Raw genomic sequence first — 14,351 nt, 5'->3', positions numbered from 1 at the left:
TCACAGGCACAGACAGCATACAGATAGAGCAAGGCTGAGTTTGTGATAGCACAAGCTTTACTCTGACTTAGTAATATATCCATCTGCAGTGTCCACACCTCTTTCTGTCCTCCATTTCTGCTGCCTGTGGATATGTGGCTTATAAGTGTTATCTGAGCTTACACGTATTAACTGTGACTGTAGGCAGAACAGCAATTACGTTAAAAGATTATGCTTAAAACCTCAAAGCAAAACTTTTGAAATATCAAAATCAAGGGTGTTTTATACCATACTAATTCATCCTTTTCTTGTACCTATGCATTAATACATATACTATAACACAAACACAGATTGAAAAAAAAAAGGAATAGGACAGACCGTCTTAACAAGCATTAAATAATTCCTCACCAATTAATTTTTGCAACCTTAAAGTGTTTTTTTTTGGCAATATTTAGAAATAATTTTCTTATTTCTCCTTTCTTTTTCTTTGTTTTTTTTTTTTTAATAGCAAAATGAAAAAACAAACAAATTCACTAACTAACTAACTAAGAAAAGCAAACAGAAAAATGCTATCATCACAGTGGAGGGAATGAAGCATTTCCCAGCAGAGATACCTGCTGCAGTCGTGGAGCAGGTCCTAGCGAAGGCTGTGGGGGAGAAAAGGCTGTTCTGCACGCAGGTGCTTCCACACTGGCTTCATGCTATCTGTCCCATTTCTTTCCTGATTTCATTTGCTTGCACAGCCCAGCGAGGGGCAATATTTTGATACAGAAATCTGAGGGAGAGAAAATGGGACCAGAACAGTGGGGAGAAGATTGTAGCTGGAGAGAAGGGAAGTTAACAAATGAGGAAGGCAAAGAGAGAACTGCATGTCTAACATGTTGAAGTTTGAGCCATATGGCAAGTGATGGGAAATAGGGACAAAATACTAGGTAACTTTCATACACCACAAATACTCTGCTGATTTCTTTTTCATTTCTCCTATTTTATAGCATTTTTAATCTGTTCAGCTATTACTATCTATGCAGGCTCTTAGAGCCCTTTGAACGGTATAGATGTTATCAGCACAGCCACACTAGGCACTTAACTGTAGCAAAGTTAACGTATGCATCCTTTAAACCTTCCAGAACTCTCTGAAGTCAAAGACTTTACTTTTTAGGGAAGAAGTAAGCACAGGAAGAACAAGTCCAGAGGATATTGGTGTATACTCTGACTTAAAGGTTTTCCCCTAATTTGAGCATTTTTTCCCATGTCCCTGCAAAATTCATTAATTTTCAATTTTTAAAGCGAATACAACTGAATGTAATCTAGTCGCTCCACTACTGTAGTTCTGATTTCCTAGATCAGATTTCCTAATCAGCTCCAAATATTTTATACATTTTACAAGTAATGGTTTCAGCAGTGTTTTGATTATACAGCTGAGAATAGAAGCTTTGTGAACAAATAATGTTTGATAACATTTCTATTCTCACGACTTTATTCCGATACTTGAAGGAGGTGGCATGCTAGCCAGCTTCCAGACTGCAGTGTGATGGAGAACTCATTTCCAGTGTAACACCACCAATGTTTGCTTTCCAGGTTGATGACCAAATGAAGTTGCTTCAGAACTGCTGGAGTGAACTCTTAATTCTAGATCACATTTACCGGCAAGTAGTACATGGGAAAGAAGGCTCCATCCTTCTGGTTACCGGGCAACAAGTGAGTATGTGGGCTCAGAGAAGTATTGATGGCTTTTTAATAATCATTTTCAAAATAGCAGGAGTTTAACTAGGTCAGAAGCACTTCTTTGTTCTCAGAGATTCTCCACAAATAATGCAGATAAAATGACTTGTGCACTCTGTTCCCAGTCTGTTGATTACAGTTAAACTTATAAAAGCAGATATAATCATAAGCACTTTCCTTTTCAAATATACCTGTATACCTCAGTGATTGAAAAACAGCAGATGAGAAGTGTTTCTCAAGGATTTATTTTCTTGGAGCTAAAATGGTTTGTTTCTGACAGCAACAGCACACATCCCAAACTGTGCTCTGTGGTTTAGGTCTAAGAAATTTTAGTTTATTTTCCCTTCAGAATTATGGTTTACTCATAAGACTCTCTAACTGGATCAGAAATCTAGATAACTTGCAGCTACTGCCTCAGAAATACCTTGCTTTTAGAGAAGTATGCGCTTGTGTGAAAGACTGGTGAGATGAGACATCTAAATGGCAGAAAATAATTCAGACTACAGGATATATATGCAGGTATTGTCTCAGGAGCTGTCTCAGGGAACGTGCCTACAGGTTCTGCACAGCTTTCCAACAGCTGATTTTCTGCAGATGCAAAATGCAAAAGCCAAAACACAAGAGCCATAAAGTGGGCTATTATTAGGATAATATTAGGAAAACTGAGAAAAACTGAGTGAAGTAGGAAGTTTTGACTCACCCATAATCTCCAAAGTACAAAGAACACAAGAACCTTATTCATAGGATTCTTCTTTCTGGAAAAAAATATATCAGTATCAAAGAGAAGTAAAGTTCATCTGGGCATTATGTTCCTGATTCAAAGTGAAAACAAATGATGGTCCACAGTTATTTAAGCAACTGCAAAATGAACTGCCTAGATGTATACACACTTGGGAAAGAGATCCTTTTTCTAACTATACAGATGAACCATTTGTGCCCGTATGCTCTGGAATCTGCTTACAGCTTTAGTCACAATTCTAAAATTGCAACCATTTCTTAATGCAAAGTATTTATAAAAATCATTATAAGCATTTCTTAGCATTAAGAAATGGCTGGAATTAAAAAAAAAAAAGAAAGAGAAATAACTGCATTTATGATTAAAAGGTGTATAGTAAAAGGGGAAAATGATCCACTTGTACAGGAAAAGAAGTGGGAGAATTCTACAAAACTGACTTCTATACCTTTGTGGAAAGTCACTAAAACCTACATGAGATAAAGTTGTTTTCTCTAATTATATGACAAAAAGTAGTCGCATTATGCCTGACTTACATCAGTGCTACTGCAAAAAAATTACTGATTCTATTTCCATTCCACAATCTGCAAAACAAAGAAGATATACACACTGGCAACTATTTCCCACACGGTTCATGTGTGACTCCTTTGTTGTGAATCCATAAGCATATAGACAGATTTCTGTTACAAAGGGAACTGCTAAGTTAATGTCTCCTTTGTTGTGTGATGAGCTAGCTTTTTAAGGTGCCTGGTGTGTAAATTCCACAGAAACCATTTCAGACAGTTAAATATCTTTACATTCCTGCCTCTGCCTCCATTTTTCCACAGTAATAGTCCTTATCTGAATTAGCCACTTTTATCTTTATTTGCAGAAAAAAAAAGAAGCTGTACATGTTCTGATGGCAAAGCATAGTATTTTATCACTGTTGGACAAGAGGTTGCTAATTAAATGCACTCCTTAGAAATCATCAGTTGGTTTTGGAAGCTGCATAGTTGCAACTAAACTAAAACCTGGCTAAACTGAACAGATTACAGCCATTTTTTGCCCCAGGTTTGTCAAGCAGGTTTAATGCATCCTCCTTTCAACCCAGTTTGGCTTTCCTATGCCAACATTTGTCACTTGAAACTGATGCAGGCACCCCCAAGTTTTCCATCCTCTGCATTGATCTTTGCTCTTAGGCTGCTTGGAGAGCAGGGAGCCATACCTACAGAACACTAAACCAGTCCCTCTCCTTACAGAAAGTTGTTTTTTTTTCAGCATATGATTGCTACTGGTTACTCTCTTCCTCCCTGAGCTCTGCTGCAAAGCAGAGTTTTGGAAGACGATGTCAGCAAAGACTGATGCAAAGAAGGTGCAGAGTACCTCAGCCTGGTGTATGTTTGCTGGTACTCGATCACCAGCCAACTCCAGAAACAGCTCCACATTTTCCTTGCTCTTTCCTTACTAGTGATTTGACATCCTGTACAAGTTTCAACTCTAGCTGATTTCTACAGGCTGGTTTAAGATCTCCCTTACATGCTTGGACAGTGCTTCTACATTTTTTGTTCTGAGCCACTTCCTGCTTTCACCTGCTGTGCACGGCCTTCTTGTTAAACCACTCTGATCCAGTACAACTACTTTTCCTGAACATCAGGATGGACCATCCTGGCAGCATCAAGTTGGTCTGTTGACCTTCTAAGACAAAAGTCTAGTTCAAATGTGTTTATGACAGGGGAATTTTGACCATACTTCTCCACTATTTAACTGTAAAATGACTCTGGAAAACGACAGTTGTAGACCATGGCATTACCAGTATTCACTGCTCCACTAAATGCTGCATACCTGCCAGCTGCTGCCCCAATCCTTTCAGTTCCTCCAGTAGGAAAAAGGAAATAAACATGCCATCATCTCACAGAAATTAACTGATTGAAGTGTGGAAAGCACTCTGACAGTTCTGATGAAAAGTGCTGTGTATGTTTTTACTTACAGCTACCAGCAAAGCACTATGAGCAAAATTACAGTCAATCACCTTGCTTTCAAATATATTAACTTTAAACTGAGGTCTGGAGTTAGATAGCCTACTTTATTACCTGAGAGATTGTGATTATCACCACAAGTTACCAAATTTAAGACCTTAGAAAGCCTTATTCCTTGCTTTCTTTAATATATTCCTCCATAAAAGTTACTCATAAACTCAGTCCTTTTTACAATCAGAGTCAAGGGGGAAGCTGTCAGGGGGAAGCTTACCACCACTTAATTAGAGCGTACCTGCTCTCTCCACTCAGAGTGCACAGCCTCTGCTCCTTAGGTATAAAAGTCAAACTTAATCTAGCTCTCCAGGGCTGTATCATTTCTTGTTCTATCCTAGGTATCTAAAATGGACTAGTAGTTAGAAGCACACTCAATAATTTTCAAACGCATCGGCTCAAACCTGTTACCCTAGGGCATTCTTATCACATTACCATACATCTGCCTTTCCCTCAAGCCATTGGCTTATGAGTTTTTCCCAGTGTCAATCCACTGTTCCTACTTTGATTGGAAAAAAAGTGCAGTCAGCAACAAAGAAGTCAACTACGTCCCTTGCACAAAAAGACTGTGGATTACTTTATTTTGTTATTTATTTGGTTGGAATTTCATAAATGAACCTCTTTTGCATGCATGTATGTCAGGGAAGCACTTTTTTCATATCATTACAATTCCTCAGCAGTTCCTCAGAAACAAGTTCCTCCCTGTGCTGCACACTTCATTTTCTGCACTAACTATTGCCCCTCAGCAGCAGTAATTACCATTTCAAAAGGAAATAAAGTAGCACAAACACATTTTACAACTCTCCAAATTTCATAATAGAAAGCAGTCAAGAAGTGATTTGCAATGTAGTAGTTAATTGTAAATCATTGCCAATATTCTCTCCATCCGCCAAGCTTAGTAGGCTTGCCATGTGCCTTGTAATTTTAACAGACAATTTGCAATTGTAGAAATCTAATGCATCCAACTTGAGCACTTTATTTTTGCATTTTCTACTCCAACAATACACAGTCAGTTTCCAAGATCCAGCACACACAGGATAGATACTGGAGTCCTGTACAGAATGCCACTGCTCTTACATTTTCAGGCAGCATTCAACACACAACACAAGAATTGTAGGGTCAGCTACCCAGACACAAGCTGCTCATTTTGTTCATACCTTCACTGCTCAATGTAATCAAATCTTGTATTTGCTGAGTTTGGTCAAAGTTTTTCAGATTAAAAAGGCTGCCTGAGAATGTGCCTAAATCTGATGTTTCTTGAGATTGTTCAAACTAGTGATTAATTCACTACCTCATATATATATATTCTCTCATCTGGACTTATACACTAAGAGAATGCCTGAGGAGAACATGAGGATTAACCAAGATCTCAACAGTATTTTGTTTTGAAGCAAATCATAACCAGGCTTTAGTTTTGATCAGAATTCTGTGTTTTGAACCTCCACTGAAATGCGATGCTCAGTAGCTTTTTCAGCTGTACCTTATTGAAAGGTGTTGAGGTATCACATAGGGGCTTTGCCTGGGGAACTTCCTGTGGCAACAACATTTTTTTTAGACTTACCACTTGCAGAGAAGGCTTCCACTGTCCTGATGTAGGTGAATTCATTGGCTTCACAGAATCTGCTTTTCTAGGTGACCAGCTTGCCTTACTGACGAAAAGGTTTTCAGGAAATAGCTTTACTTCCAGATTGTAGGCTGCACGTAACTGTTTCACAAATAAGGATGACCCTTGCAGAGGTAGCACTGTTGTACAAAGTTATAAGAATGTTAGAGAAAGAACACATCTGTGAAAAACTCTATTCACATTTGCTTTGCTATACAGTTATGAACATATCATAGCACCTTAAAAGGGTAAAATTCCAGCTCCGGTTCAAAGACAGAAGCAATACATCCATCTGTCTCAACCATCTGCAGTCTATAGAAGCAGTGATACTTCTGGGATCCAAAATAAATGCATTCAGTCTTCTGGACTGTTGGGAAACAATTCAACATAGTAGAAAAGAGGTTAATATAAGAGTGTAAGAAAGGAAAATGAAATCAAAAGAGTTAAAAGCCCCTGAAGAAGCAGACTGAATTAGCACAGTTCTAGTGATGTTGCCCAAATGTTTACAAAACATTTCCTTTGATGAACTGTCTTGCAATACTGTACATTCAGCAGCGGTTGCATATCATCTTTTCTATACATAAGAAACGTAAAGTCCATTGCAACACTGAAGCAAAGAAATGAATTCTACTGTACTCTAGGTTAGTCACATTTTAACATCTTTGTACTAATAGTTTGAAGAATGGACTACCACCATTCCTAAAGTAGAAAATGTATTACTAGTGGTTAAAATAGTTCTCAGAAATACTTTAATCATCATACCTTCTATGACATAAATATACCTTCTAAAATTGAATTTATACGTGATCAACAACAAGGCACAGAGTTTCCAATTTTGATGTACTAGTCTTCTTTGAAACAAAGTTAGACATACCTTGCAGTACTTCAGGGTGTTACTATTTGCATATTATAACTAATTAGCAAGCACAATAACGTTATCCTAGGGGAAAGGTCCACTGGCAACATAGTTCATTATCTTCTATTATTGTATATCATGTTAAAATGACAAGCATCTTACACTGTGTAAGTCATCACAATTTTAATTAATATATCCAAAACTGGTATGAGTATTTGCTGATTTTGTCTGTGCTGAATCCTCCTCGATTTTTGTGTAGGCACTTCTCCTGTGTGTTTTTCTACCTTCATTTGCTTTGAAATATAACGTGAGCATTGTTTTAAATTAATGAGAGCATTAATTATATGAAAATATGAAAATGAGTTTAATAACCACCACAATTGCCAGCAAAATATATATTCTCTTCTACCTCGGGAAATAGTGAAAGTAATTAAGGTTGTGATAGTAAATTAACTTGCTTGCTATATACTGTGCTCAGTGCCTTCTTCTGGGAGAAACACTCACTCAGCCTCATAGCCAGACACTAGAGCCAACTCAAAAGCTTCGGGGCTTCCAGTGCAGGTTGTCACCCGTGGATGGGAGCAGTGGCACAGGCAGCAGCATGCTCCGCTGACAGAGTTGCACAGAGCAGAGCGAGGATCAGGATGGTCATTTGCTGCACCCAGATGTTTGCTGCCAAAAACACAGTGATCTAACTTACAGCAAACAACAAACACAATCTGCAGTATTAGTCATTTCCATCTCTTCACTGCTCTGCTTATCAGTTGAGACATTTTTTGATAGCTGACTTTCTGAATGCTGCTGAACTGTAGGTACTTTACTAAGATATATTGTACTATTATTTAGGAATTTTCATAAACACTCAGCACTGACCCAACTTACTTCCAATGTCATTTAAGGCATTTACATTTAAGTCACTTTGAACTGGCTCAACAAAAGGAACTTAGAAAAAAAAATACTCAGCATTGCCATATGCCCTCTACAGTCCCTTTTTCAGTTATGATCCTCTTTACCTTTAGCTTTTTTATTTAATTTTCCTTTGCCATTAATATCTCAGAATTCCCCCTTGCAAAGCCTGCAGCCTCATCTACCCAGTCCTTACCTCTGCAACACAGGGAGCCGGGGGAATGCCAGCAAACTCAGAGTTAGCTGTAAGAAGCAGCCATCAGAAATACTGAGAAGAAGGGTATTATATCAATGCTGCCTGCTGAAAAGAGTTAAGCACATTTTTCTAGTAGGAATTCAAAGCTGGAGGTTCTATCCCAGATCTCTCTTTCTGCCCAGTATTCTTCATCAGAATATGTCTGTAAGACATGTGAGGTTCATCTGAGGCCACTTGATATTTCTGACTTTCAACAGAAGCTCCAGCTGCCAGGATACAGTCTAACATATTTCATGTGCTCTTTGGACTGGAGATATGACCCTGGACTTCCCACATCTCAGCTAAATGCTGAAAAAATTCCCATTCTGGTATTTTAGATGCCTTAGCTAATCTAGTCCATAAATCTTAAAAGAGCTGTCGCATGAGCTGGACATGACTTCAGTAGTCCTGGCTATGCCTAGAGCCAGTTCAGCTCTCTGAGTGGAAGGTGGATTGAGAGGACTTTAAGCACAAAGTTACGTGGCAGCAGAATGGGGTTTCTAGTACCTAATTTTAGATTTAAGTATGACAGTTAGCAAATGGTACTACAGCACAGCCTGCAGTATAGCACATACAGTGATATCCACACTAACCTTAAACAATTAAGTTTAAGTACCAGAATGGCAAGAACAAGTATCAGCACAAGTTATTCAGTGCTGTTCTGCTGGCACTGCTTTGGTGCTGAGCTAACCCAATTAAAACTCTACCATTACCTCTTTATCATTTCTATATTCATCATGCAAGACAGCAGAGTACTCATATATGAGGAATTTACACCTCCACTCATCTGTGCAGACATAACTTTATGCCTATTGCTTTATTTCATATGGTGATATGAAAGTATCACTGAAGCTTCTGTTTTCAAAAATGCCAGCTAACATGTCACTATCAATACCAAAATCAGCTATACTATGCAATACTAATAACTGGGAAGCCATTTGTTTATTTGATTTTACCAGATGGAATTTATCATACAGTGTTGAGTAAATATTATGATGTCAGTATGCAAGTAAACATTCTGCTCAAGAACTAGGCCCTTTTAAGCTTTGTCTTTTGAAAGCATGTTTAATCATGAGTTGAAAGGTGAAAGAATTAATACACCTTTTTAGTATTGGTTTCTGCATACAGAACCAAACAAGAAAGACAGTATACTCTTTAATGTGACCATTTTTTTCCCAAAAAGACATTAACTGAGGCTTTTTCATGCACAGTTGATTTTGTACAAACTGATTGACACCTTTGGGGGTCGTCTTTCCACTGACTCATAATTTTGCTCACTCTTGAAAAAAGCCTTCTGCACACCCAGTATTCTCTAGTTAAAGCTGAAAATTCAACTCATCATATTTACACAATAAAAAAAAGATCCATTCTGCATTGTTTTTAATTGCAAATCCTACTCAAGGGACCAATTCTCCTGCTTAGGAGGCAGCCCTGCGCCTTCTACTAGAGAACCAACTGCAGTCAATTATGGTAATGAAATGTCAATAAATATAAAAATTTAATACAGCCTGCTCTTGGTGAGTGGCAGATGAGGACTTGCCTCCCAGACAAATTTGCTGGTGTTGCAAATATTAAATGCACCTGAAAGAGTAGCTGGTTGCGTGAGAGCTCTCCAGTAGAGGGATGGTGGGAGATCCAGACATCTACTGGGCTTTTCTATTATGGCATAATTACTGCACTAAGGCCACTGATATTCTTGACACCCAGACATCTTAACTTCTTATTATGAATTGAAAGGCATATTCCCCCTCAAACTGGAACCTCAGAGAGGGATTTTGAGCTTTCTTCCTCCACTTAACAAAGCATTAACATTACAAAAGGGAAATTAAGTTGAGAACGAGTTGATATTTGTATGTGACCAGTTTCTCAATAAGAAGTAGTTGAATCATGTCACCATATTAAACTGCTCTATGAATAAAAAGTGGGGCATGTTACTACTTTTTATTATTATTTAAATAAACATATATCCTTATATATAAAAAAATACATTTATGTATGTGGAGGGGGGGAGAGAGAGAGAACAGATGAAGTTTGATGCATTTTATGAAAGACAGTTTGTCTGCAAGTTGCAAAGATTAGATCCTAGTTCAGTCTATGACTTCTTAGGTCCTGAATAAACTATTTAATAATACCACTTCAGTGTTTCCAAGTATAAAAGACAGCAATAAAATCTATCTCCTAGTATATTTAATCACAATCCATTGACTTCATTGGAACATAAGCACAACTCTAAATGCTCTGCAATGCTATTTTTAACAGTCATGCCAAAGGAGTAACTTCATTTTTCTTGTACAGTTGCTTCCAATCCATGTCTTGGGAGCACTAAGTATATATAATAAAATGTCTTATTAAAGTCTGTAACCTATTGATTACATTAAGGTTATCTCAAGGAGAGGTTATTTTTAGTCCTTTTCAATCATCTATCTTACCTTTCCTGGCTGAAATTTTGACAGGTTTAAGTCCTAGAGTTTTCTTCTTGCTTTACAGCTGTTTATGATTGAGTTAAATCAATTTAACACTTTTAAAATAAAGAAAAAAGATGTTTCAAAATACAGTATCCACAACAGTTAGTTAGAAAATACAGATTTTAAGGGGTCAGTGCCTGGAAAAACAAAACTTTCAGTACTGTTCTATTTCCTCCTGTGGTATCTGGTCCTTCTTTGTTAAGTACTTTATTATGGGAGACCTTAAAGACTGGATTAGTGCATAGACATCTTCAAATGCATTGTTAACCCAGAGTATGCACTTAACATTGGGCTTTGTCTTAGTTTAAAGCCAGGCTTCACCTATGTGTGGTTATATGAAATATGGCTGTCAATTCCCCTGTTGTTGTGGAGGCCCCTAAGAGACTAAAGCTCCGCAAATATTAGAATAGCTGGTTAAGAAACACATTCTGAAAACACCTAACACATCACAGCCCCTGCACTTTATCTCTAGATCACGTCATTCCCTGAGGCTACAGAGCCTGAGTATGTCTCAGTTCTCATCATCCCATGACAAAGTCTGTGGAAGTTAGCAGTGACTATCCTCAGAGCAGCAGTGACTGGTGCAGCCATTTGCATGGATGCACCCCCTAATGACACTAGCATTTCCATTAAAATGTTCTAGTGTGCAAAGGTTGCCTGATTTCAAGAATTGCCATTGGGTTTATCAGACAGGAAGGGCTTAAAATATTCTTGGCCTATCAATGTTGCCCTTTTGAAATATGGTATATTCATCACAGCTTTCTGTTGGGTCTCTACACACAAGAGTCATTTAGGACAGCTTGTGGGGAGGCCAGTGCCTCCAAGAAGGAGAGGGCAGCATGTCAAGGGCAGTAGACCTTCCCTGCAGTCATGCTCTTTACTGCGTTGCAGATCAAGGTGCTTCATGTGCTGTGGTGGCTGCCTGGGACAGTGTTGGTGCAGCTGGCCTGTGCCATGCACCTGCTCACTCCTCCTCCCATAACAGAGGAGGAACTGCTGGAACAGGTCCCTTGGAGCCAACACCAGCAAGTGCCAGGATTTTGTGTAGCTAAAGAGTAGAGAAAACACCCTCACAATACCTCCACTTCCTATGGGAATACACACCAACATTTCTGGACTTGAATAGATGTTTCTGGCAAAGTTATGGGCACCACATAATTTCCCATGAGTACATTTATATCCCTCTGCACTAATACACTTGGAGTGGGCGCAAAGCCCAACTTCATCAGTGTCTTTCCGCAAGATCATACAATTTCAAAGAGTACAGGAGACACCAACTGCATAAAACAAACTAAAAAGTGGCATAGCTCCCAGTGTCATTAGCAATAGCCATATATAAAGCCTCTAACACAAGCTAATGCAGACAAACCAGCATTCACAGTGATGTGACATACCATTAAGATGTATGGTTTAATAATAATTCCAATACATAGTGTTGTGCTAAAATGGGTTTGTATATAAAATCATCCTGACTTGATAACATCATTAAATTGAGAGTGATTCTTTCATCTGGGAGTATCCTGGCTACATGTGATTACTTGAAATATTCTAAAGTGGTTCTGTGGGCACAGACAGAAATCAGCCAGAAATGTAATTCTCTTTTACAGGTAGATTATTCCGTAATAGCGTCACAAGCTGGAGCCACCCTCAACAACCTTATGAGCCACGCACAAGAACTAGTAGCAAAGCTCCGTTCCCTGCAGTTTGATCTACGAGAATTTGTATGCCTCAAATTCCTGGTGCTGTTTAGTTTAGGTAGGTAAATTCTACTCTTCATGCTTCCGTTATTCCTTACTGCTGCTGTGTTGTTTCTTTTTCCCCTAAAACCACTGAATATATTTGTCTTTTGTTATTTTCTCCTGAAAAACAAATATGATTTTAAAACACATTTTATGAGGTCCACAGTAAACAGGTGGTCATCTTTTAACTCACATGCAGGAGAATTAAATGGGAAGATTAAACGTGGGTTTTGAAGTGATTCCTAAAACATACAGAATTCTGTAGAGTATTACAAGCTCACTCTACATGCTTTCTGAATATTCCTAAACAAAGATAATATTCTATTATAAATTCCAGAGGACAGAAGAAAATACTGATTGGCATATTTTTATGATATTGAATATGTTTATGTAAAGCAGATGATGTGGAGATGTAGTTAAATTATCCTTCTTTTTTAAAGGTGCTTCTGGTAAGTACAAACAGTCTTGTTTGCATATGGCTGTCAGACTGTAACACATAAATCAGGAATGTAACTCACTGTCTTTTCAAAGTGAAAGGAACTCTTGAAGTGCAGATTAATGATAAAAGCTTTATGTCAAATCTAGGTAGGAAATAACCTTTAAAGGGAAGATTGTTTTGCACTAGCAAAGAGGACACAGAATGGGAAAGATACCTATGCAAGACAGATTAGTTAAACCGGTCCCCTTCAATGAATCAGTCAAGAAAAATCACCAGTGCCAGGAACAAAAAAAAAAAAAAAAAAGGCTTAGGGAGATGAATTCCTATTGACTTCATCAGAACAGATTTTTTGCCTGTCTTCTCTTTCAGGTTTTCATGGAGTTGACTTAATAGAACTGATCTAAATAAACTTTGGTTAAGTTAATTTATTATTTACTGGTAGGCAGTTGAAATGAGAGATTTAAAAACACAAATAAGGTCAGATCCAGCCATCTCTCCAAAGCCAAAATTATTATTTTGCTCAAAAGTTGTTTTGTCTACAAAGATAATAAACAGTTGAGCCAAGCACAACAATGAAAGAAATATCATCAATGGTGACATTTAATGACCATGTTCTTTAATTATCATTTTTTTTAAGATCTTCTGTAAAGGAATAGGATTTTGCAATTTAATTATTATAATAATATAATAATAAATATTATTATTATACAGTTGAATGAATAAGACATTTTGCATACACAGTAAAGACTCGATTACTCTTTGAAATATGTTCTGCTATGTGGTATTTATAGTGTTTGAATCTGCTATGGAAAGTTAAGATGAAGATCTCTCCTATCACAAATAGCACTTTTCTCTCATTTATGCCACCATAAAAAACGCTAGTTCTGCTGCTAATGGGAGCCTTGTAGTCATATTACTTCTTTATGGAAAGAATATAGCAAAGAAAGGGTCAGTACCTTTGCAGCTATCAATTCACTATTTAGTGCACTGAATAACTCAATTTGCTAATAGTCAAAACTAGATGTTATTCTGTAAGCAGTAAAATACAATGATGTTGCCCCTTGACACAGAGAACTAAGGCAAATATTTGTAGAGAATGATGATAAAAATGAAATTAAAAACAGAGATACCTTTTCCAGCTAACTACCTAATTTTGTGCCCAAAAGTATGAATTGTCTGGCTGAAATTGAGTGAGTTGGGTTTTTTAAGACATTAAAGTACCTAACAATACTAGTAAGCATTCAGCAGAGTTGTAGAAACTAGCTAAGCAGCAAATTCTGTGGAAATAGTCAGGAGCAATTATTGTATCTCAGTACTGAGATTGATGCATATCTTTGTCTCTTCAAGCATCTCAACAATAAACTAAATGCTGAAAACATACTATTAATCAAAACAATATTTCAAAAATCTGAGCTGACTTTCATTGAAAATAAGACTCTGTAACATTTAATGGAATAAGAAGCACATCAGCACATACCAACCTTTCTCATTTCTAAGGATGTCCTCCCCACAGAGTTAACCAAACCAGTAAAGCCTTATACTATTGTTTGTGTGGTAGCAAAAAGTCAGTAATCCACAACATTCATTTACTGAGGAGAAACCATTTGTTTTTTTATAACCACAGTTGCAAAGCTGTCTTGTAAAGCTGTTTGTTATTCCTGACTGTAC

General features: G+C 37.5%; 1 protein-coding gene across 2 annotated transcripts in view; it reads left to right on the top strand.

The window, feature by feature from the left end:
• The window catches only part of NR5A2 (nuclear receptor subfamily 5 group A member 2), an 82,858-nt gene that overhangs the window by 46,883 nt on the left and 21,624 nt on the right, over positions 1-14,351 (top strand). For both annotated transcript variants that reach the window (XM_065742979.1, XM_065742970.1), the window contains 2 exons: positions 1,558-1,677; positions 12,113-12,260. In XM_065742979.1, the coding sequence (XP_065599051.1) occupies positions 1,558-1,677; positions 12,113-12,260 (268 nt within the window). The remainder of the gene's footprint in view (positions 1-1,557; positions 1,678-12,112; positions 12,261-14,351) is intronic.

This window comes from Cyrtonyx montezumae, unplaced genomic scaffold, assembly GCF_038088225.1.
Source record: "Cyrtonyx montezumae isolate F1298 unplaced genomic scaffold, pur_monq_1.0 scaffold_1, whole genome shotgun sequence".
In the NCBI taxonomy this organism is placed as follows: domain Eukaryota; kingdom Metazoa; phylum Chordata; class Aves; order Galliformes; family Odontophoridae; genus Cyrtonyx; species Cyrtonyx montezumae.
This window is presented reverse-complemented; position numbering and strand designations above follow the sequence as displayed.